The 24,988-nt window shown below is 40.4% G+C and overlaps 1 protein-coding gene across 1 annotated transcript; it reads left to right on the top strand.

Annotated features, from left to right (window-relative positions):
• Positions 1-399: 399 nt before the first annotated feature.
• On the top strand, positions 400-24,682 carry ALG14 (ALG14 UDP-N-acetylglucosaminyltransferase subunit). The gene is made up of 4 exons (XM_074832547.1): positions 400-662; positions 2,879-3,030; positions 7,829-7,951; positions 24,297-24,682. Exons 1-4 carry the CDS (start codon positions 536-538, stop codon positions 24,525-24,527), a joined length of 633 nt encoding a protein of 210 aa, XP_074688648.1. The 5' UTR covers positions 400-535; the 3' UTR covers positions 24,528-24,682.
• Positions 24,683-24,988: the final 306 nt, after the last annotated feature.

Genomic DNA, 24,988 nt, shown 5'->3' with positions numbered 1-24,988 from the left:
ATGCTGGGAAGGCACCGGTACTTATTTACACTCGCGGTCAAGCTCCGACACGGGAATATTTCGGAGCTCCCGGGACGCGGCTGATTGGTGACTGAAGCGGTGAAGGCCGGTTTCTGCTCTTCTCGTGGATAAATGACAACTCCCGTCGGACACGTACAGAGCACGGACGCAGCCTGGTTACGTTTAGGAAGCGTCTCACACTTTATTACCGCTCACACGCACCGCGCAGCCGAGGACGAACCGCGCGGCCCGGCTCAGGCGGCGGCCTGGGCCCACCCGCGACCGAGCAGGCGACAGCGTCCCCCCCGGCCCGGCCCGGCCCAGCGCGGGGCCCTGCGCCGCCGCCCCGCCACGGCGCAGCCGCCGCCGGCCCTCCGCGCCCGCCCTCGTACCGCCGGCCTGGGCCGCTCTCCCGGCGCCACCGCAGCCCTTGCGCGGCGGCAGCGGAGGGAGGTTTGAGCCCCGCCGGCTGCCGTAAGCCGGAGGTGCCGCCGCCCACTTCCACGCGGGGCGGGGGGACGGCTCCGGCCGCGCCATGGAGCCCCTTCTGCCCGTCGCCCTCCTCCTCCTCCCCTTACTGCTCGTCCCCTTGGCGCTCCTGGCGAGGAGGCGCCGCGGCCGGCGGTCGCCTCCCCTCAGGCTCCTGGTGGTGGCCGGCTCCGGTGAGTAGGGGTTGCCGCCGGCGGGAGCCCGCGGCGGGCTCCAGGAACTACGGCTCCCGGCGCGCAGCGCGGGCCAGCGCGGCGGCGGCCGGGGGCGTGCCGGGAGCTGTAGTCGCGGTGGCGGACGGGGGAGCACCGGGCTGAGGACAGGCCCGCCCGCCGGCGGGCGTCTGTCAGGAGCCGCTGCCGGGCCGCCCGCTGCGGCGCTTCCCGGAGCCCACCCGGCCCGGCTCGGGCGCCCTCGAGGCCGCCGCCCGTCTTCGGGGTTTTTAAGCCTTGATTTGAGTAACTGTTACGCTTCATCTTTATTTGGGGCATTTTCGTCCGTATTTATATCTGACAGTTTGGTTTCTGAACCTTTCCTTCAGACGGCACATGCGTTTCACCAAAGTCGTTAATGAATATATTAACTAAAACTAGTGCAGGACAGGCCTGCGCAGCTGTTTGATCTTCTGACAGAAAATTATTGATGGTGATTCAGGGCAAGGCTTTCCAGAGATTGGTACACCCCTTACATATGCAACATTTTGTAATAATTTTACTAAACCACGTTTCTGTGATTTACTTACAAGAGTCTCATGTGGGTCTGTCCGAGGCAGTACTGTTGTCCAAGTGCGTCACCCCACACTAAGGGAACGGAACACATACACACACCTGCTACTCCTTGTTACCTCCACAAAGTTTCAGGGCAATTAATTTGACCCAAAAAATCAGACTACCTTGAAAATTTGCAGTTGACCAATCCAGGCAAGCTTTGATTTCATCACCTCAGTATCCCTGTAGTTTTTTGCACACCGACTAATTGAGTAATAATTTCAGGGTCTTTCTGCTATCTGAGTTTGACTGGCAGTTTTCAGGTCATCCTCACTTCCACCAGGGCTGGAAATAAGCTTGTTTTCCTTCGGTCCTTTGAAATCTAGTTTGTACGTATTAAAAAAATATATTCACTGTATGTAAGCTTACCAGGTGAAATAGGTCAGTTAAGATTGATATAATGTTCAAGCCTATTCTTTGAGACTTTTTTGAAGTAGGAATCTCCTGCTCTTCTGTGAATACTGAGATGATTGCATTAAAATTTGTGAAAGCTTCAACAAACTGTCACTCACGAGAAAATCCCTGCAAACGTGTTTGAAAAATACTGCATAAAATGCTGTGGAAAGGTGGCAGACTCCCATGTCTAATGCAGCTGCATAGCCCTCACTGCTTGTCAGCTCTTTGCCAGCTGAGAGTGCTTGACTCGTGTACCAAAGGCCTCTTAGGAGGCTAATGACACTGGACAGCAGAAGGTAGTAGGAATACATTTAGTTTACTATTTAGGTCTGCAATTTCCAGCAGAGTGAGAAGTAAGACATCCAGTAAATGCTTATGCACGTACTTAGGGGTGCAGTTTGATGTTAAGCCGATCCAGCCCAACAGATAAAAGGTGAGCTGGCTCCTCTTTACCTACACACAAAATCTTCCCTCTCCCCTCTTCCACTGTTACAGGTATTCTTGTAACACTGCTTCAGGAAACTCAACTGACAAAAAAAAATAACCCTGCTTCCAAAAAACACAATAAGAACACCCTCCCCTCTCTCCGTTTTAGTGCCAATTTAGCTACCTGAGCAAAGCGACCTTGCAGTTACAAGGTTATCAACACCCGTTCCAGGGCAGTGGTTAAAGCACTTGGCTGGAGCTGGGCTGTTTCTTCTGTCGGCACGCAGCTTGTGCACTGGCGTAGCTGCAGAGTGAAATTGCTGCCTGCTTGATTTCAGTCTTATGAGCTGGGATAGTGCAGCCCCTGCTCTTGCAGGTCGTAGGAGTGAATACTGGGTAGGGTCAGTGGGAGTTACACTACCATGGCGCAGCTCTGAGCCGGATCCCATCCAGCTTCCTTTTGACAGTTGCCCCATGAGTATGGACTCAGTATAACTCTTTGCTCAGTTGTTTTTGCATGGCGTACAGGACGTTAAACACGAATGTTGTACTTCTGTGTGTTCCTGGTTCAATCCCATTTAACTGAAAAACTTCCGTCGATATAGCTTCAGTGGGAACTGAAGTGTCTTCATGTTACTTAATCTCAACCATCCTTTAATTGAATCCTCTACTCTCAGAAGAGTGTCACTGATAATAGCAGTACTAACAAATTTTAGAAGGAAAAGTGACTGTAGAGCTGAAGAAATAGAAAGTTACAGAATTTTTCATATACTGACTGCAGTTTATTTTGTTTTTTACAGGTGGGCACACAACAGAAATTCTGAGGTTACTTAGCTGTTTGTCAGAGTCATACTCTCCTAGACATTATATTTTTGCAGACTCAGATAAGATGAGTGAAGCTAAAATACGTTCTTTTGAACAAAAAAGGGCTGAAACGTTCTCCAATTCCCAGGTAACTCGTTAAATACGCTCTTGTAAGATAAAATAATCTTAACACGACATTTTAATTCAAGGCAATTTGGAAGTGATTCTTTAAAAGGATATTTTTAAGATCAGCAGGTGCTTTTGATTTTTCTAGGTATTGATAATCATTTGCACCAAAGTTCAGTTAAAGGTGCCGCTCTGTACATACTGGTTTTTACATTTCTAAAAGTGAACTAAATAAACACTTTTGATTAATGTGTACTAGAGAGACACTGAAAATGCAAAGTAAACCTACCTAAAAATAGCAAATGTCATTCTTGCTACCAGTTTTCACTTACTTTCTCTTAAAATGGTCTTTACCTCCTGTTAACATATTCATCCATTTAAAGCAATGAGGGAAAATAGTTGTGAAAGTGACTGTACAAGGAATGCTGTCTCTTGCTGAAGAAAAGCATGCTGAAAATAAATCTCTTTTAATGTTGTAAACCAGCTGGCTATTGAACTGTTACTTGTAGCTATAAAAGTATTGGGGCACAAATATGAGGTTTTTTTATTTTTATTTTTCAGTTTAACATTTCCCTCAGTGACGTAATGTATTTTTTTTACAAGAAATTATATCTAAAAATGCTTTATCTAAGAAAACCTTAATTATATTATTTTTGTGTGTTTCTAGACTGTGTTTTCGTTGGATTTTAAAACTAAGCATTAGTTACACATGTTTAAAAAGTATGCAATACCTCTTAATGTCAGATAGTTTTCTGATTGATGACCTGAGCAAATGCTGAACTCCTAAAAATCATTAAAAGATTGTGAAGATATCTTGTTTATCTTTTTATCAGATGTTTGCTTGCTTTGAGCGAGTTTGCTGTACAATTAACAGACAGCAGTATGACTCTGGTGACGCAAAGTGTGATCTGATGTCCAGTGAAGTTAGTAGAAAGATTATGTTTTTATTTAGAAATTGGAATAAATACAGTGGAAATTAATGTTCTGACTACAAAAATCAGTCCTTTTGAGCAAGTAGTATCACACGCAGTAAATTATTTACGTGGTATTGATTTCAGATGCCGCACTTCTGATACTTCTGTTGTCTTCAGCAGCGCTACTGGCACAAAAGATTGTAGGACTCAGTACCAGTGATTTTCAGAATAAACCCTTTTAATGTAAAGCAACAGGCTCACTTATGAATGACATTTTTAAGTTTGCTTACCCCACTACCCCCTTGGAAGACAAAGGTTCTTTGCCTACCACAAGATGCTGTATCAAGTGGGAATGACTTAGTTTAAAACTGAGCATGACAGTCTCTTCTCTCATTGTGCACCAACAATGAAAGTTTAGTAAAGTGACCAGAGGTGTTTCCTGTTCAGAGAAATCTTGTTTGGTAATTAGTCATTCACACAGTCATACTCAGTTATCTGAAAAATATCCCACCCTAAATTACTAAATTTCTTAAAAATACATATTTTGAGTATTAAAAGGTTATGCCGATATCCACTAGTTCGCTTAGTTTTGCTAAGCAGCTTCCCTTTCATACCCCCTCCAACTGCTAACAGATCATGTAATTATATTTTCCTTTAACACTGAAAGTCAGGGGAACATTTTTGGCTGCATCTGAGTTTGCTGTCTGGATAACAGATGCTTATTTTCCTTTGGCCATTCTTTTTCCACTGAGCAAAAATATTTAGAGTGAAAATGGAAGATAAATTTTGGAAAGTAAAGGTCACGTGTCTATAACATATATTTGCTAACTTTCAGAGTGTGTTATTCAAGTAGTATGTGTTTTGGCCCTGGGGATGCTGGTGATCATCAAGCATTTAAAAATCATGTGTTAGTAGCTTTTTGCAGCTTTGAATAAATGAAAGGGAAAAAAGTCTGAATGCTTCAACACAAGGTCACTGCCTTCCTCATCTTCTCAGGGAAGTAAATTTTTCCAGAACTAAGGACTAGACAGAAGACAGGTTACAATAACGGCCTAAGAGAAAATCAGTGTACTCATTTAACAAATTACGATGTAAAAAACCACAAATATTTCTCTTTTTGATCTGTGGTTTCGTCCGGTTCTAAAAGCTACAGTATTCAGGGAGAACGAAAGGAAGACAGAATGAGCATCTTGCTTACAAGAAGCAAAACGCTGCACCCCTACCCATTAAGTCTCTTAAAAAAAAAAAAAAAAAAAAAAATCAGAAATGCCTCTCTGGTCCTGCTATCACTTGCCTCTGTTCTCTGTTGTCCCCAGCCTGTAACCACAACTACTCTACGAGGATGTCCTCAGAGCTGTACTTCTGCGCCCAGCATAGAGAAACTGCTTCAGCTCCTGCTGACCTGCTGTAGCAGCAGACAGACAGCTTACATTTGTTGACTGAAGAACATGAATTCTTCACTGGATCTTATACCCTCATTTATCATGTCTGAGATGAGCAACCAGATTAACTAACCTTTATGTAATGCTCATCTGACTGCATGTTCTTATCTATTTTATGTTTCATGAGAGAGATCATGCTAAGAAATCTTGTTGCTCAGCATGAAGAACAACTATGTAAACGCAGTTTCTTCGCAAGCATTGCAGTATATTCAGTTGAGCATATTATAATAGTTCACAGCAGTGGCATGCTTGCAAAACAACAATATTAACTAGGTAAGAACTACATCACTGGTTTTGAAATTGCAGCACCTCGTCAACCCTTATAAACTTGCCAGTTTGGAACATTTGTTTTCAAATAACAAAAAGGTTTCTGACTCCACTAAAGCTGTTAGGGGAAAGAAATGCAACAATATGACACCATAGAAGATAGGTGAGCAATTTGTCTGTTTCTGGTATCAGACATACTATGCAGTTTTCCAGCAAAAGATGCAGGAGTCATCAGATGTCTGGAATACTAAATGTACTCCAGCAGATGAGAGGCTGAGATTGCAGAAGCATCTGGCAGTGGCTTTTAAATAAACAACAACAACAAAAATCCAGTTTTTTTTCTCAGCTTAATATTTAAGAGTTGATTGATATGTGGGCTGAAGTCCTAACATGACATAGACACTGATGTGCAAAGTTTCGAGCATGTTTTTTGAAGAGTATAGATAAAATCAGCTTGATCTTTACTTGAATTCTACTAGTACATTTCTACTTTGATACTGTTTGGGGTCCCTGCCAAGTTTTGCTGAAATTGTTTTTTTATGATGAAGAAAATCACATACAGGTTTTTTTCCAATACTGTTTAACACCATTCTAACAGTGAAGGGAGCATCTGAATAGTTCTGCTGAAACCTGATCTGTCTAAAACTATCTTATCATACACATATTTCTTGCAGGACTGAATACTATGCAAGGGTCTAAACTCCACTTACGGCATCTCTTTTTATCACCTGAACTCTTCCAAAGCTTTAAGAAACAGAGAGGCAGTGATAACCAGAATCCTGTTGAATGGGGAGCAGGGGGCATGTTTATTTTTCCATATTCTGTTATCAGACTAATGCAATCAGAGTTTCAACACCTGCAAATAAAACATAAAACAACCAGTTTGTAACATCTGTTAATGCCTTCCAGTATCACAGCAATTAAAGAACCTTATCACAATGAAACAGGATGGTTTCAGTCAAGAAAATTAACTTCACATTCTGCATTTATAACTGTTGGGTTGGGTTTTTTTATTCTTTCCACGTTATGTATTAAAAAGAGCCCCAGTTATTGTTATTCAAGACTGATTTGTAGTTTGTATTTACTGTACAGCTATTAGTAAAATCATCTTTCCTGGACACAAATCATCAGGACTAGGCTATGACAATTAGCAAGTGTATTTGAAGGGCAATTTTCAGTATTTATATATTTTCTATTTAGAGTCTCTCACTCCCGTTACGAGTTCTTCCAGAGTGGTAATGATCTGGTGTTCCATATGAAGTGACACAGTGACCGTCGTCCAGATCTAAACAATATGTCAACATCAATGAACAGTGCACTGCAGCCATTATATTTGTCTTTTGTTAGAACAGACAAAAATTCCATTGGCATCAGGACTGCCTTGTGATGTAGCAATAGTTCTTAGGTGTAGTTCCTCTGCGTCAAGGTAAAAGCCATCTGCGAAGACTACAGGAAGCTTAACTACTGTTAACTGCTTGCAGCATTCTGAGACAAAAAGAAAACATCTGTGTTTTATTAATTTGATACCTTTTACACAAAATGAATAATCTCTACTTTTTCCTAGGGAAAGAATGAAGAAAAGTATTTCTTAAACTTGTTTTTTATTTAATGATAAGATGTTCTTTCCTGTTTCTTTATGCAAATATTTTGCATTTCGAAAATGCATCTTGCATATCTTTTAAATACTCACTGAGCACTCATTTAAACGATAGTGATATTTGCTGTTACATTATTAGTAGTATGCACCAGACATTAACAGAGAAAAGTTGTTATATTTTCTGCAGTGTAAATCCACGAAGAATTTATACAGGCAAGAGGCAGAGGAGAGTTACCGTGTTTGGATTGTATCTGGTCAGACCTAGGCTTGTGTCTCGGTGACCACGAGGTGGGGCACTACGTTAACATACTGCGGGTGAAGCTGCTCTAGCTGAATTGTTTATTAAGTTAGGAATGTTTTAAAGTAACATGAGAAGAGATTAAAAAATAGATATATAGTTCTAGTATTTCATTTTACTTTATTGCCAGGAGCGCTAAGCACAACACTGAATCTAAGAAAAGGTTTCATACCCAAACATTTCCAAACTAGATGAAAAAAAAAAAAAAAAAAGAGTTGGCACAGACAGACCTAATAACTCTATAGAAGGAGCAACAACATTCTTAGAAAAATAACAATTCAGCTTATTGTGCTCTCTTCCAGTTCACCCTTGATCGCATTCCCAGAAGCCGTGAGGTTAGACAATCTTGGACCTCCTCTGTGGTAACAACCCTGTACTCCATACTTTACTCCCTTCCTTTGACCTACAAACTGAAACCAGATTTGGTAGGTAAAGTAAATTTTAACTTATTGAGAACTTGCTAATCTGCATCATAAAGCATTTGGAATATCAAGACATTGCAGACTGTATCTCATACATATGCTTAGATTTACAGTTCCCAGGAAAAGTATTTTTGAATGTAAAATTAAAGCTGAAAGAGGTATAGCAGCAGTACACCAGGAAGGAGAGAACACATTGTACTGCTGGGGAATTAGAGTAGCAAATACCAGTTTCCCCTCTCAAAGTTTATGGGTAACGTCAGAGAGCGTGTCACTCTCTTGTTAATGCTGGTAGAGCTAGCACAAACAAGGTTGCAGGTTCTTGATAGTATCTCCTCATGATTGCAACAGCACAAACTATGCCTGAAAGCCTGGTTATCCTGCTGGCTGGTCTTGCCCCTGAAATGGTATGACCAGTCTGGAACAAGCAGGTTCAGACCAGCAGAAATATATACAGATTCAGTTCTTGTGCTTACATGGACTTTTCAGCTACATGCATATTTATTTACTCTTTGACTGACATTCATTATCTCATCTAATGACGGAAAACATCACTGCTGAAATGGCAACTCCTCAGCACTTTAGTAAGTTTTTCAAGCTGTTCACAAAACTGCACTCTCATGCTAATTACAACCTCTATTTAAAAATGTTCCACAATCAAGTCAGAAGCATTCAGGATTGTCAGATTATAGAACTAAAATAGAGATGTCCAATCAATAGAGTTTTGTGTTAATTCAAGACTTGAAAGGTAGTGCACTGGACTCCCAGGTTTAAGTCTTACAATTCTGTTTAACATCTTTGTTGGCAACATGGACAGTGGGATTGAGCGCACCCTCAGCAAGTTCACTGATGGCACCAAGCTGTGTGGTGCGGTTGACACGCTGGAGGGAAGGGATGTGCCATCCAGAGGGACCTGGACAGGCTGGAGAGGTGGGCCTGGGCAAACCGCATGAAGTTCAACAAGGCCAAGTGCAAGGTCCTGCACATGGGTCGGGGCAATCCCAAGCACAAACAGAGGCTGGGTGATGAGTGGATTGAGAGCAGCCCTGCAGAAAAGGACTTGGGGGTGTTGGTGGATGGAAAACTGACTATGAGCCAGCAATGTGCACTCACAGCCCAGGAACCCAACTGCAGCCTGGGCTGCATCAAGAGGAGTGTGGCCAGCAGGTCGAGGGAGGGGATTCTCCCCCTCTACTCCTCTCTCATGAGACCCCACCTGGAGTCCTGTGTCCAGCTCTGGGGCCCCCAATGTAAGAAGGACATGGAGCTGCTCGAGCAGGTCCAGAGGAGGCCACAAAGATGATCAGAGGGCTGGAGCACCTCCCCTGTGAGGACAGGCTGAGACAGTTGGGGGCGCTCATCCTGGAGAAGAGAAGGCTCTGGGGAGACCTTCTAGCGGCCTTATAGTACTTAAAGGGGGCTACAGGAAAGATGGGGAGGGGCTTTTTATCAGGGAGTGTAGTGATAGGATGAGGGGTAACAGCTTTAAACTGAAAGAGGGGAGGCTTAGATTAGATATAAGGAAGAAATTCTTTCCTGTGAGGGTGGTGAGACACTGGCACAGGTTGCCCAGAGAAGCTGTGGCTGCCCCCTCCCTGGCAGTGTTCAAGGCCAGGTTGGATGGGGCTTTGAGCAACCTGGGCTAGTGGAAGGTGTCCCTGCCCATGGCAGGGGGCTGGAACTGGGTGATCATTAAAGTCCCTTCCAACCCAAACCATTCTATGATTCTATGATTCTTAAAGAGAAATTTTGGTTAAAGCTGGTTTTTTGCTAGAGTTTTTGTCATCTTAAGGAGTTAGTTATCCAAACATGAATTTTTAAAAAACCATTATTTTAGCAGAATTTCAAATTAATATTTTATGGGTTTTTAAATATTTTAATAACACGTGTAAAAACTTACGCAGTTACAAGATATTTTTCATAATGTAGTAGCAGCATATATACACCCACAGAGGATGTTTGTAAGCAGACTTTTTTTAGCTCTCACTGTGAACTGTATGGCTAATTCTAAAGAGGCTCATATATATTTGTGATATTTTTAATGTTTAGAGAATCCGCTGTGTATATTTGATCTCACTGGCTTCAGCAGTACTAGTCAGTTCCTATCAGATCAAAAGCTGCTTGCTTGCTGGAGTTTTCAGAGCAGTTTAGTGTGCAGAACAACAGAAGTAGCTTTTTGCAGTTCTTGTTCTTCAAGCCTATTCTGAAAACTGGAGATAAGGTCGGGAGGGAGAAGGAGATGACATACTATTCTTCTTACAGTGATTTTAATTTGGGGGGGAAATAGTAGAGGGATGTTTACATGAAGGAGACATCTTAGAGCAAGCCTGAGTAACAGATGTTTAGGAATCACTTTGCTATACCACTGGTTTAGGTTAATGTATATACTTTTTTTTAAACTTATTATTGCAAAAGAAATTGACCAGAAAAATCTCACTGTGTAGCTTAATATATTACCAAAAGTGTCAACAGGACACATCACAGGAGAAGAGCAGGAAGTTACTAGTCTAATTCCCTGGTTTCTCTGTTTACAAGAAGAATTTAAAGTGACAGTGGGATTTACACATAGAATTATTAGAAACAGTGTTGGAGTTGATAAACTGTGATAAGCTGTCAAAAGCCTAACACTTTTGAAAAACACTTGCCCTTGTAAAATTAAGGATACATTTTTAGCAAGGCCCTTAAGCCCTGTGTAGCCTGTAAGGGAACCACTGACTCAAAATGCTATCCAAAGTGTCCTTATCCATGATTAGAGAAGGGCTGGAGGGGAGGGAGTTTCCCAGTATTTTTTTGCCAGGTACCATCATCAACCACAATAGCAGCTGGTACTGCCACTGGCAGAAGCATCGCTGGCGTTATGCCAAATCTTATTCCACTTGAAAGCTGCTTGCATACTACTACTTGTATGCCTATCTTAGTTCAAGAATTCTGTAAAATGTAATAGAGTGCTGTAAAGATTTTTAAACACTTATCAAAGGAGAGGGATTCAGGGATTAAAATGCCTCACATTGCCAGTGAACAGATTCTGTGTGGTATGTGAAGCAACTGGTAATATTTAATTGCCTTTGGAAAAAAGTGTTTACAGTGAATTGCAACTCCACCTACTCTTGGCAAAATGTAATGCTTAGTAGTTTAAAGGAATAGAAAGGGTGGGACAAATGCTGGCGTTTACAGGACTCATCTATAACTTTTGGCATGGAAATCAACAGCCAAGTTTAGAAGCAAGCACAGTATTACATCATGCTGAGAGCTTCATATTTTTAAACAGTAGAGCTTACGCGTACTGTACATTTTCTGTACTGTACAACCTAGGCAACTGCGGGAGGGAAACACAACTTTGAATTGCTTCTAAATCATTTGTATGTATGAGTGATCCCCAAACACTTGCTTTTAGGCTTGTCAGAAATGTGTGCGTGTTTGAAGGAATGACTGAAGTCATCTCCAGACACCCAAAAGCTAGAGAAAAGCAGAAACATTGCAGTTGCAGTTTTCAAGGAATGCAGGACAAGAGAAGTACTGCAGAGGCAGCCTGAAACCATTAGGTGCACAAAGGCAAGATTTGGAGCAGATAGGCTTAGGTTGGCATAACTAGCATGCCTGTGGAGCCAAAATAGCTGTAAAGGGGAAACAGCAAACCTAGCTGCACAGGAGTTACTTTATATGTGCTTATTTACATGAGCACTGTGTCCCCTTTGTATCTCACACTGATCTTCTGGCAAAGCTTCTTAGTTTACTTTGCATGAGAAAGCAGTTCCATCTAATCCTCCTTCAAGATAGTGAGTTCAGAAAGAACTGAACAACTTCCAGGAGACCTTTGCTGTCCTGCAGGACTTGACCCACACTTGAAATGGGCCCCCAGAGAGTTTAAGAAACGTAAAAGTTAGCTTAGTTGTTCAGTTTGAGATCATCTTCAAGAAGTCCATTTCTGAGTTATGAACATCTGTGCTCTGCAAAGTTAAATCCCTTTACAGATATTAAACCAAGTAACAAAATTAAGATGTCAGAAGTGATGATCGGCTTGTGTTCCTGCAGCCAAGAACTATAGAAATATAGGTGTCAGAGTGTTTTGGAGGCACATGTGTGCTGGGCAGTTTTTACAACATGTCAACATTAGATAGGCTTCCTGTGCAGAGGCCTAAAATTCTAGGAAAGTGAGCCTTGTGCCAGCACACTCTGCCTACACCTTTCTTCCCCCAGAAAAGGTTTTAAAGCCATTCATCAGTTGCAGCCAGATTTAATATGCAGTCATGGCCTCCAAGACTGCAAATTCCTACCATGAAAACAGGCAGCTGGTCAGAGAAGAGAGACTTTTATTGCCTTCATTGAGAGAAAGGCTGAGAAGAAACATAAAACCAGAATAAGATGTTAGATCAGCTGTCTAAGGAAAGATGCAAATCTGCCTTAGTTACAGAAAATAGAAAATTAGACAAGCTGCATAGAGATTTTTCCTAAAGATAGAGAAAATTATTAAATCTTGCATAATTATTTACATCCAAGAGGCAATAAACATATGTTACAGCCTTCCTATAATATGCTTGAAGTCAGTCAGTCAGTAAGTACAAGTTCAGAGGAAACCAGTCAGAACTATTGTCCTTGTCTCGGCCAATTTGCCAACCCTGAAACCAGGTCTTCAGGTGATCTAGGCCTTTAGCTGGGTCATGATTATTCCATTCATTCTGGCATACCTGAAATTCAAACTGAAAACAAAGGGCATGTGTGCACCACACAGCAAGAAAGCTGTACAGAGATTGCATCCAGTCTTTGTTTCCAGCCATAGATGGGCTATGTAATTGGGTCAGTGATTTTCTCTCCTTTAATGTAATTAAATTTCACCTAGAATTGTGCAGAAATGCTGCATAAAGCTCCATTCATTAGTAGATTGTGCATCCTGGATTCCTAGGACCAGACTTTTTTTGCTTTTCTGGGGATACTTCTCAGCAGTTCCTACTGCCTCAGTCCTCTACAGAGCCTGAAATAAGCAGATATTTTCAGACCACTGCTATTTGGAAAAACCCGGGTTAAATCAGGCAAAGGCGGCAGTCCTTCCACATTAGGGCCTCCTTCCCATGGGAAGCCTGTAGTAAGAAGTTTACATTTGCACAGCAAGTACAACAAGCTCTGCCATCTCCCTCCCCACCAGCTGTCTGTTGAACGAGTCTCTCCTATTTAAACTTTAGAAGCCTGAAACCCACACAGCTGATTATGCTTCTAGCAGTCAACCGATTCTTTTATGACTGCACATCCCATCACATGTGCCTGGTCCCCCAACTGGTTAAGTTCACTACAACAAGCTTCTAGAGTTGTTATGGAAGTGTTCACACAGTAAGCTATATGAAAGGAGATCATTATTTCATTTAGCTAAGATTTTCCATTCTTTGTGCCCTGCCCAAAATGTCTTAAGTTCATAGCACTTTAGCAGATTACTATGACAAATAATAAGTTATTGTCCCTTATATCACGGTTCTTATTAGAACTTTGTGGGAAGCTACAAAATCTTGAGTGGTGGCATTTTTTTCTCTGTTCACTTCATAACAAGTGAACTTTGTATAATGCAGTATTAAGACTATCTGGTGCATTCTTTTGTACACTGACCCTTTCCCCACTATTTATAATTCTTTTGGATCAGATTGACAGTATGTCTGATCTACTGTTGTTCTTCTAGGATCAAAGCAGTCAAAACAAGCGGGAGTAAGAACATCGGATTAAGACCTTCAGTGCTACAAATGGTGTAGTCTAAAAAAACCCTAACAAAGTTAAACCATGCAGATTTGTGTTTAACTTCTCGGTGTTAATGAACATATGAGTCTTATTCACCCCTCCTCTACCTTGTGCGCTATGTACAGCTACCCTGCAGCCACAAGTAGAATTACCCTCTGCCAAGCACAGATAAATGTCTAAAGCTATTCAAATCAGTTAGTTTAAAGCCAGGTTGTAGCTCTGCTCTTTCTGTGACTGCCAGTTAGACACGCCTATAGACGCTACATTTCAGAGGGAGGATGGAAGTAACAGTAAAGATGAACTGAAATCTTAGCTTAGATTTAAGCAGAGTTTAAAGACTGATCAATCTTAACTCATCAGCTATCAGGTTCATTATGAACCTAATGAACACCCTTCCACGTATGTTATAAAGCATGGTTTCAAGTAAACAGTCTTGCTAAATCTGACCACTGAACCAGACCACTGGTAAGCAGATACAGATTGCTAACACCTCTAGGTTTTGCATTGTGAAGACATTTCAGACAGGTATTTGATGCGGATTCTTGCTATACCAGCTGCAGTGATTAGGCAGTAGCCTCAAAGATGTTTATATACATATAAAATATCAGTTTTAGCTAACCTAAAATACCACTTTCAAGTTCTAGTTAAATGAATGCTTGACTAATGAAAGGCACATGGAGTTTTGCAATTAAAGACTGATTTTAGGCCACTATTAGTAATATGTATGATTATATTTAACAGTCTTTGGGTTTAATTTCTCCTTTCCTTTTGAGTAGAAGCAGGCCACTATAATAAGCAGTACTTTTTGATATCAGGAGATAAGCCCTTATTTTTAAATAGGCTCTAAAAGGTTAGATGGTATTTCTCATGGTGATCTGACCAAGAGACTTTAGTCAGGTTCAGACTCAGCCAAGGTGACACTTAGAACAACAACTTGCTGAAAGATAGCTAATAACTAGTGTTTGTAGCTACAGATGTAGTTCAGTAACTACCATTTCATTTACTTGGCAAAAGCCTTTTACTGAATTGTTTTATGACCAACTTTTTCATCCACACAAAGTCAAATTTCCTTTACTTCCTACTAATTTATCAGCAGCAATAAACCAGACCCACTCCATGGTAATGTAGGTAGGGAGTTAGTTTATTCTCCAGCCTGCATCTGCCTTGGCAATCTTGTTCCTTTTTAACCAACCTTCTATCCATCTCCCACAGTTTATCACAAGACCCACTGGTGCCACTATTTCTTGACACAAACTTCTGGCAGAGATCACAGTGTTTGGTTGGTCCCACTGACATTCTGGGTATTAATTTAATGTTTTCATAATCAACACTAACATTCTCACAGACTTGAGCATTAGTACCACTTTCATACCTGTCATTTATTATTTCCAATTGATTGGTTCTAGGTTTCTCATTTTACATTTGGCAGCTAGGCTGGGGAGTATGCTGAGCTCACATGTCCCATTCTCCTTCTATATACCTGCAGAATCATCATACATATGGGTGGAAACTATCACTCCAAAGACCTTTTAATCCCAGTGACAGACCTGCCACATTTCACCTGAAATACAGGGGAAGTTAAGTAGGGTGGGTGCCTAAGGTTAGCTTCATCAAAAAAAAAAAAAAAAAAAAGCCAAGTCTGCATGTTTCTTCATGCATCCAAATCTAGATTCTCAAACTTTCCTCGCTAAGCTGTTTCCTAACCTCTGAAGCTCTTAATGACCCCGGTTATCTTTCTTTTCATCAGTAAAGCCCCTAGGCATACCCAGAAACAGACCCGAGCTGTTTAAGTTTTTACAGTGTCAAATAGCCACATGCATAGCCAAAGTCCTGAGCACTGCTGAGATCAGAACTAGGAGTTTCCCTGGCTGCTTTGCATGTGGATGCTGATCCAAGTCACATCAGCTGGGCCCCTGAGGACACCTGCGTGGTAACTTTGGGTTAGGCCACTAAGTGCCTAAAAGGCAGAAGTGACAATGCCTAGTGCCATTAGAATTAAATCCTGTTGTTAAATCTAGTTCCTAGTGGTTTTGTGGAAGCTCTCCTTTTCTCCCATAGAAAAACCCACTAGGTAGGATTTTTGTCTCCCTCTCCCCAAGCTTTTATAAAGTGAGAGCTGGGGAACCAAGGGAGTTGGTGATGCTTCCCAATATATTTCATTCTATGATGAAAATAATACTCAGAAAAAAAAGTAGTGCACATTAGAAACCCAGCTGCATTTAAGTCTTTGCTCTTCCACTTCTCCCTTTCCCATTCTGGCATTCACTGACCTTATTTATCCTAGTTAGGTAATCTGCCTGTAGGACCACACATGTCTCTGCTTGTTTTGAGGAGCACCTCACCTACTGTGTGCGCTGTATGATAATAACAATGGGAACCATACCAACAAGGTGCACAGAAGTGGACTAGAAGGGTTTTCATGGCAATACTACAAGCTATAGCTGCTGACCAGCCTGAACACAAGCTGTTGCTATACAACACTATCACTGTCTTTTTGCACCCCTGATGATTCAAGTGATTTAGACAGTAGAAGATAAAAGCATACCCAGGTATAATTCAATTCTACCTTAATTACCTGATTTACATCAGACTATACATCTAGATTTTTTTGTCCTAGGCTGCATTCTGCAGGTACGTTCAATCAGCAAATAGGGTATGAAGTTTTAGCTGGTTTTATGTACAGGTTGTGGAGGGAAGTGAACTGGATAAGATCTTCACTCTTCAAAAAGAATAAGCCAGGAGGTAGTTTAATGACCTTTAAGTTGTTCAAACAGAACCTGAAATTCTTCTTTCTCCTCACTAATAGCAATAATAAGGAACTGTGGGAAAAGGTTCCTGCTTTTTTTTTTAACCTTAAAAAATATTAACAATTATAAGCTAGTTTTCCTCAAGGTTCAAAACATGCTAAAGAGCTAGACTAGCAAAAGCTTTAACAAGAACATTCCCTCCCACAGGCTTAAGTATTTGAGCTAAGGAGAAATACGTTTCTCTCTTAAATCCTCAGATTTCTTGTTTTTCTGATTACCAAATAGATTTATATTCCCTAGAAGAGATCTTGTTTCTACTATAACTGCAGTATCTGTGTAGATGAACAATGTATCTCTTGAAACCTTTTAGAGTTACACATTTATGACAAAAGTAACAATTTTTCTCTGTTTGCTATCCAGGCTTAAGTTGACGCCAAGTTCCTAGCAGAGATTGATTCTTAATGAATATGACCTGCTATGTCTGAACATGCTAAAAAAATAATTCTATTCAAAAGAAAATAGCATGTAGGTTTTATCTGATTCTCAGAGTATGCTACTGAATCAATATGCATGCTAATAAAAGCAATACTCTCCATACCTGGAGATCTTCACTGAGAAGGATATACAGGAATTTTGATGCATCCTCTGTGAGGAGTAAATTATTGTTTTCCTGGTGTTCAAGTAGAAAATATTGATGTGAGAGGAAAGTAAGTGCTGTGCCTCAAATCCTGTGGTGAGTCGACACCAGAGCTGTGAGAACAACCCAGGTTGCTTGACTTTCCAGACTTGCATCTTAAAATTTGAGATATTTGTTCACTGATGCTTTTGTTAGTCTAATTTTACAGTTAGAGCATCTCCAATACTAAGAGAGCAGGTCCCACAACTGCCGGGCTGTAATGCTTGCAGTTGTGTTTCCCACAGACCTGGGGGCTGTTCAGGATACACTGAGCAGTCAGCGGAACCAGATCCTTGGGAATCACGGGGCAGAAAATGGGAACAGTTGAGACTGGGAAGCCAGATTACAGCTGCCTTTGTAGGTAGCTCTCAGTAATTCTGTAGGTGAAGGAAAAAATTGTTCAGCTGGATACTTCACCTTAACAGGTCATTGGTGTGAAGTTTTCAAACTAGTAAGATAATACTAAAAACAAGCAAGGGCAGATGAGCTCATGGGATGCTGTAACTTACATAGCAGAATACAAATGAATTCATTGCAGATTCTCTCTTCTTGTGCCACAGAAACAAACCACCTCCCCCCAGCAAAACAAAAACCACACAAACAAAAACATTTGTTATTCCACCCTGAAATCATAAAAGGCAATAAAGTCCTGAAACATCAAAACCCCTGCTCCTACCTGATGAATGCAGAAGTCCAAAACTAGCCCTGACATAAAAATGAGTATGTTATTATGGGTTGTTTTTTTTTTCAGTTTTCCTTTCAGTGTTCAAGGACCTCTACTCAGCTTTCACAAAATGTGACTGTTCAGTTTCCCTGTTACTGGAATCATTCTCTGCTCCATTTCCCTTGTTCCTGAAAGATCCTTCAGGTTATTCTATGGTCGGATTTGTAGTTTCATGAAGGAGGCTTTCTCTGTGTCAAGACAGTGTCTTCTGCTCCCTGCTAGTTTTCTGTATTTGTATGTCATTGACTTGTGTTTATTGTTACTTGTGCTACCTTTGTGAAAGGTTTATTATTTTTGACTGCCATTGTTTCTAGAATTTCTTAAAGCTGATCTTTGTAAAGTTTCCATGTATTGTAATGTGCTATGGCCCTTCTTTTTTTTTTTTTGTTATGTAAGTCCAGCTACCAACAACACAACATTTGGGCATCTGTCATCAACTAAGAACATGCAATGAAAATAAAAATATAATACACAGATTACAATCCCTTTAACTTTTTCTCCATTTGGTACATTTCCATGCTGACCTTTGAAGAGTCATTCCAAAGCCAGAATTCACTTTGCCTAGCAAGGTGGAAACTTGTCAAACTTAGTCCAAATCAAGGAACTTTCTGCTGAAAACACCTTTGGCTGAGGAGTTTTGTCAGGTTTGTAGATGGTCTAAGTTATTCATCAAGCTGAGTGAGATCAGTTTATGCTCCTTCTTTTTCTTGATAGAAGAATTAAGGGATTTGTTTTGGGGTTTTTTGTTTTTAAATGAAGACTTATTTGCAAACAGGAAAGCTTTTTTCTCAAGTCCCTTCTATGTGAGTATAGCAGTATGGTCATGTTCTAAAACTCCTTTTTCTTCTGTGCTAACTTCTTCTCAATTGTAATTCAAACTGGTTTCCCACTTCCTCTCTTCCATGCTTTCTTCTTTTTTTATCCCCTTTCCCTTGCCTTTCTTAAAATATCAGGAACAGCTATTGAAATTTCCTTGGCTTTTCTGACAAACCTCAGAGATATCTTCTAGGCTTTTACATCTTAACAGGCTGAACGGTTACTTTTTATTCCAAAATGTTAAATAGCCATTGAAATTAAGTATTTATAAACAAACGCTGAGTTTTAGCAGTCCAGCAAAAACACAAACAGAATAAAATTATTAATAAATTACTGCTTTTAGGCCCACACTTGTTCCTGAGAAGCAGAAAATACTTAATTGTTTTTTTCCTACATTGTTAAAAAGTAGGTCTGTTTACTTGCATAAATATACAAATATCATGCAATTAACCCAGCTTGAGTCAGTTTTGTATCACTTCACTTGCCTTTGCTTCTTTTAGTAGTTCTCTGTCACCACCATCTAGTCCCTTATTCTTACTTACATTTGTTTAGCACTGTGGGGAAGGGAGCATTACCGGGACTAAGGAGGCCTGAGCGATGTCCTAGACATACTCCAGGAGGCAGCTCCGTAGCTGGCAAGCAGCAGTCTTCAGTTGACATGTGCACACCACCCTGTAGCAGCAATCAGCATTCCCAAATCACAAGCCTGCCCAACCACAGAAAGCTGGGCAGTTTTTCTGCTCTTGCCCAGGTGGCAAAGGCCAATCTCTGTGTAAGTCATTAAGGAGAACAGCAGGTGTTGACAGCTTCTTATGCAAAGCAAATCTCACATTAGTTTTCCACTTTCTACTAAGTTTAGGGGAACTTACGTTGTCCTCCCTTTCATTGTTGTAATTTAGGAACATAAGCAGTACTCCAATACTTGTTCATTAAAGATATACAGCAAATGTATCTTTACATACTTATGAGAAAAACTGCAAGTTTTCTGCTTTACTCATTTTTGCTGTGGCCTGACATTTAATCCCAGTGAAGCTGTGAGCTATGCTTTCAGTGTTTTAGCTGGTAAATGTCACTCTGCTACAGTGCTGCATTCACCCACTCTAAAGCAGCTTTTATCAGCAGTGGTGCCATGTGCCAGTGTTCCCAGTGTGCCAGACTGCTGTCTTAGCTTGTTTTCTTTCAACAGCTGTAGAAAATAACTGGAACAGAAAGGCAAGAACTATTCAAATTTTATATGAAAGTGATTAATATGAAATCAGATTTATAAAGCGAGTTGCTAAGTATAAATGTTGTATTCCGATCCTTTACTTTTAAACCTCCATTAATATACAGATTATTGTACTGTTTAAAAGTCTGGTTACATTGAATTGGTAGAGGAATTTAGTATGCAGGATTTAGTTTATAGGCCTAGCAGTGAAGCCAGGCAGCCAGTGAACCAATTTAAGAGTTAGCTGGACATTTCTTTGTATTAGAGGCAAAAGTAAATGGTGTAGAGACCTGCAGCACTACCTTCTGGAACAATCCCTTACAGCTTGTTGGCAGCAAAGTCGGATAGCCCAGGGACCAAGAGAGTCCTTGGGCAGGTGCAGCTCAAGAGGTCACAAAGGTGACACAAAAACTATCTTTGGCCCCTTCTTTCCCCCTTTCTGCTGCCTCACCGAGGAAAGCTGGACCAAATAAACCAGAGATCTTCGGAGACATATCTCATGCAACGCAAATATTCTACAGGCAGCCTTGTAGCTAAATTAAATAGATATTGGGAAACACTTACCCTGAATAGCTGGTTGACCTTGTAGAGGCCCTGGTCCCTTCTTGCCCAATAGATGCCTGCTCCGTCTCCACAGCACACTGATGATTGCCACTGGATTCCCTGAGAGATACATGTATTCTGCTGGAGGAGAAAAAACAAAGTCTTGGTCTTTTCAAGGTGGAAGTCATCAATTATTCTACAAAATTTACCTTTGAACAGTGTTTTGAAATTCACTAGTAGGACAGCTTGTCTTCTCTTATATGTTTAAGGAAGGCTGTAGATGATTCAGTTCCTTTCCACCATCAACAGGTTTGTATACTGGCAGGAGCTGGACAGCAGCATTTCTAGCTTATAGATTCTACAATGGTTCCTCTTTATAATGTGCATACTTGTTTTCTCAGAAGTTCCCCCTGTACCCCTTTATGAGTGTATAATGTTGGATTCCAAGCAGCAGGAACACTGGTCTCCCCTCCTGCTGACGGTGTGAGAGGGAGTAAGTAGGACTGGTCAGACCAGATTTTTGGAGGGGAATTGCCACTCCAACACATGAACAACCGCACCAGTTCTAGGTACGACATGTCTCTAGACACACACTGAAGGCTAACTGAAGGTTAATTTTTAATGATCAGAAAGACTGATTAATAGTTCTGACTTAGAGATCACGACCCCAAAGTCAGATAGGCATCTACTTGTCTGTTGGCTTCAGCAGGTTTATACCAGAGTCTCTTTCAGGGGACAATTCCTAAACCCAAACATTTTAGAACAGAAACATCTATAGTCAGAGTATTTTATGGGCATTTTACATACAGAGATCCTATTGAGCCACATCTGCTTTGTCTTGTTTGAACTGGTGTGTGTGGAAGGGGAAGGAGCAGAGGACATGAGTTATGATCAGATCATGGTTTCTTAGAGATGCCTAGTCCATAATTTTCCTGGTCCTTTTTCCTGCATGCAAGTACTTTTGCATGAATCAAGGGACCTCTGAGAAGCAGCTTACAAGTTATAAACAGTCAGCAGAAGGTATAAATTGAGTGCATCATATCAAAACCGGTGTTCTATTATGATTTTAATTTTGATTGTTGCTTTTCTGTTTTGCACCTCAACAAAGTAATAACAGCAACTCAGTGTGGCCTTTAGAGCTACATACAGATTCACAAATAGTCCCATTTACTATTATTTCATTATGTGATCTTTTGTAAGTACACTTAGTTTGGCATTCATTCTAGCACATACCTTTGTGTGTACATCTAGACCCAAGAATACCAAATACCAAAAAGACTGGAGCTGCTAGCCAAGTTTAATAAAGGGGGGACGTAGGATGAAGTGTATGGCACAGTGGCTTGATAAAGACCATGATTGTAATAATTCAACTTTTTATAAAACCTGTTCTACAATTCTCAACTTCTGGACTGCAGACAATGTTAGGATGTCTACCTGACCTAAATCATATCTGCGATTGGTATTTTTTTATGTCAGACTGTGGAAAGTTTCACTGATGTGAAACTCTCTCCTTGCTTTAGACAACTGGGTTGAGCTTTCATAGTAGATGGAGGCTAAGAGTGCAGAGCCAGTACAAGAGTCCAGAAGGAAGACAGGTGGAAGGGTGCCTGGGAATGAGGATGCAGAGGGAGATGAATACCAAAAGATGATACCAAAGAAAAGCAGGGAAGAGAAGATGGGTGGGAGACTTTTCAGAGGGCCGGGTAGAGTACAGAGAAACATCAAAATGAAAAACACTGAGGAAAGGACAGGGGAGAGGACTGTATTGCAGCAGAAAAAGGTCTTGGGGAGCAATGAAGATGAGACAATATTTGTACTCCAGGTAGCTCTACTAAAGGAAAGGGAAAGTGGCGTTTCTGTTTAGCAGTGGTGCACATTTTTATCTGTTCGCTTAAAGCTGAATTTTGAATCTGAAAGCAGTAGTCAGACTGAATATTCAACTCACAAAAAAAAAGTAGTAAATAACTGGTTTGGACTGTTTTGGTGCTTCTTATGCACTTGTCTGAAACAGACCAGCTTCTGCAGCACGGACCTTGGTGGGTTTTGCCTGCAAACACAAGAGAACAATCGAAGTTGTTTCCTGTGCCTATGTTTACACTACCGTAACAAATGTTATTACAATTAGAGACACCTAAACATGCTTTAATTTATGTATCAGTAGCCATGCACCAGTAGCACAGTTAACATCAGGGCAAATTAATCAAACTTGTCGAGAAATAGGGCAAAATGCATGGTTTAGTTCATAGGTGTGGAAAAGTGTCTTTGAAATACTAAAATACAGCATGTGTGGTTGGTTTATGTCCTTGTTTGCCAAGCCAAATGTATAAAAAAACAGATCGTCATTCTCAGCAGATTGTAGAGTAGGTTTTAAAATCCCAGCATGGATTTACTTGAAATTAGGTTCAGCAGGAGGTTTGAAATCATAGTATATTACTCTGATTTCAAAAATGTAGTATGTGAAGTTGCTGAGTTCAACTTCTTTGCTTCTTAGCTATATAAGCGCTAATATAAAGAACTACACTGTTGCAATTTTCTTATACAAGTATATGTGGCTGTTGATACCCTACAATTTCAAGATTAAACCAGTGTACAGCATGTTGCTTGTAAGGGACTTTCAGAAAATGTCAGCAAGTCTTCAATGAATAAATAGTCCAATTAAAATCAACAATAAAATCAGAATAATTTTGTATACAGTATTACATTCTGTTGATTCTGGTAAGAAAACACTGCATTACAGTCATCACATCCTCAAGCTAGACTTCTGGGGCCATCTTAAAGGCAAAGGAAAGTATAGGTGAGAGAGTTTTGTAACTCAGTAGCACCAAACCTGCTGCTTTTAACTGAGGCAAGGTGCTGTTAGCCAGTTTATCAGTGGAATCTTGCCATGAAGCAGGGAAGGAAACATTCTGAAATGATTGCTACAGCCCTGAAACAGAAACTCTGATTATTTTTTTCCGCCACCAATGTAATCTTTCACAAGCTGGTGAACTTGGAACAAAAAAATGTGAGTTTATAGGATATAGAGCCATGGTTTTATAAAAGAACTCTTTATTTCCACATAACCTCCAGCTGTGCAGAAAAGTGCTGATTGCATGGCAGTAGTTAAATTTAGTAAGAAATTCCTTGCCTGAAATAAATTTTGATACCCAAGTAGAGTGCCTAATACACCCTGGTTTAAACCTTCTACTTTTAAGCAATCTGTTTTTCAGTTTACCAATGTCTAAAATTAAAAGACTACTTTCTTCTACTGTTAACATTTAGAAGTGAATTTGAGATTGTCTGCTACAGGACATGACATGTATTTACCAAAACACCTTCCTTCTGTATGCTTGTTTCTATGTACTAGTGTTTATTAAAAGGAAAAAAAAAATCTACCCATGCATATCAGCTGGTAGATTCCGATGAAGGTCCTAATTCATCAGCACATTTTTCCTGAACTCTTAAGTATTTTGCTGACTTAAGCCAAAGTTCAAGAGGTTTATAACTGGATCCCAGGTTTAGTAACCCTAATTAAACTTCTTTGGCCTTATTATGCCTTAATCTGTGCACAAATCTCATGATTGATACAACACAAAGCTGTGACTGAGACTGGAAGCTCTTTTAGTTGTATACCCATGAGTCAAGAAATTGTACTTCCTTCAAAGAAATTAACTGTGTCATCTTAGAGCTCTTCTCCTCCTCGACATGTAAAGAAAGATGATCTTTTTTTGGCAGCTACTTTGAAATAATGTCATTTGTTTGCCCCATTCCCCACCCCCCCCCCCTTTTTTTTCATATTCACTTGCCTAATCTGTTTTTTAAAATACCTTTGGAAATAATTTTTTTTGTAAATGTAATGTTATATAAATATACGCCATTTAATTCTTTACTGTATGAAGAAACTCACATTTTACTTTTATAAACTGTTTCATCTCTTTTAGATACTGTGCAATGGACCAGGAACATGTGTTCCTGTCTGTATATCTGCTCTTCTTCTTGGGCTTCTAGGAATAAAGAGAGCAATCATTGTGTATGTAGAGAGCATCTGCCGTGTGGAAACTTTATCCCTGTCTGGAAAGATTCTTTACTACTTTTCAGATTATTTCATCGTTCAGTGGCCTGATCTAAAGGAAAAATATCCCAAGTCAGTATATCTTGGTCGAATAGTGTAACAACAGAAGACAAATCTTACCTAAAATAAACTCTGCAAGCTTCTCACTGAAGAAATGCATTCATGTAGCGATTTATTTTCAAGGATTCCTTTTAAGAAATTAGGCTGGTACTGAAAAAGGAGACAACAATAAAGATATCTCTATATTTAAGTACATTTTTGTGTAGTTGTATTTATTGCCATCATGTAGGTCTGTTCACTAACTCCCCATAATGGCCTTAAGTCTATGCTGTCTCTGTTTTCATCTAGTTTTCCTGCTATGTGAATGGCAATTTTTGTCTACAAATAAATATGGGAATTTGTATGAATGTAACATTTCCTGTAAGGAAACTTTGTGTAGTTTTCTAAATTGTAAGAAACAAAGTCTTGTTCTAGCACAACAGACTTTATTTCCTGTATGCTAGCAGTGAAGTCCCTTGTGAATCCTCGGAGTATAAAGGAAACAGTTATATTAAGTTGGCT

This window comes from Strix aluco, chromosome 8, assembly GCF_031877795.1.
Source record: "Strix aluco isolate bStrAlu1 chromosome 8, bStrAlu1.hap1, whole genome shotgun sequence".
NCBI lineage: Eukaryota > Metazoa > Chordata > Aves > Strigiformes > Strigidae > Strix > Strix aluco.
This window is presented reverse-complemented; position numbering and strand designations above follow the sequence as displayed.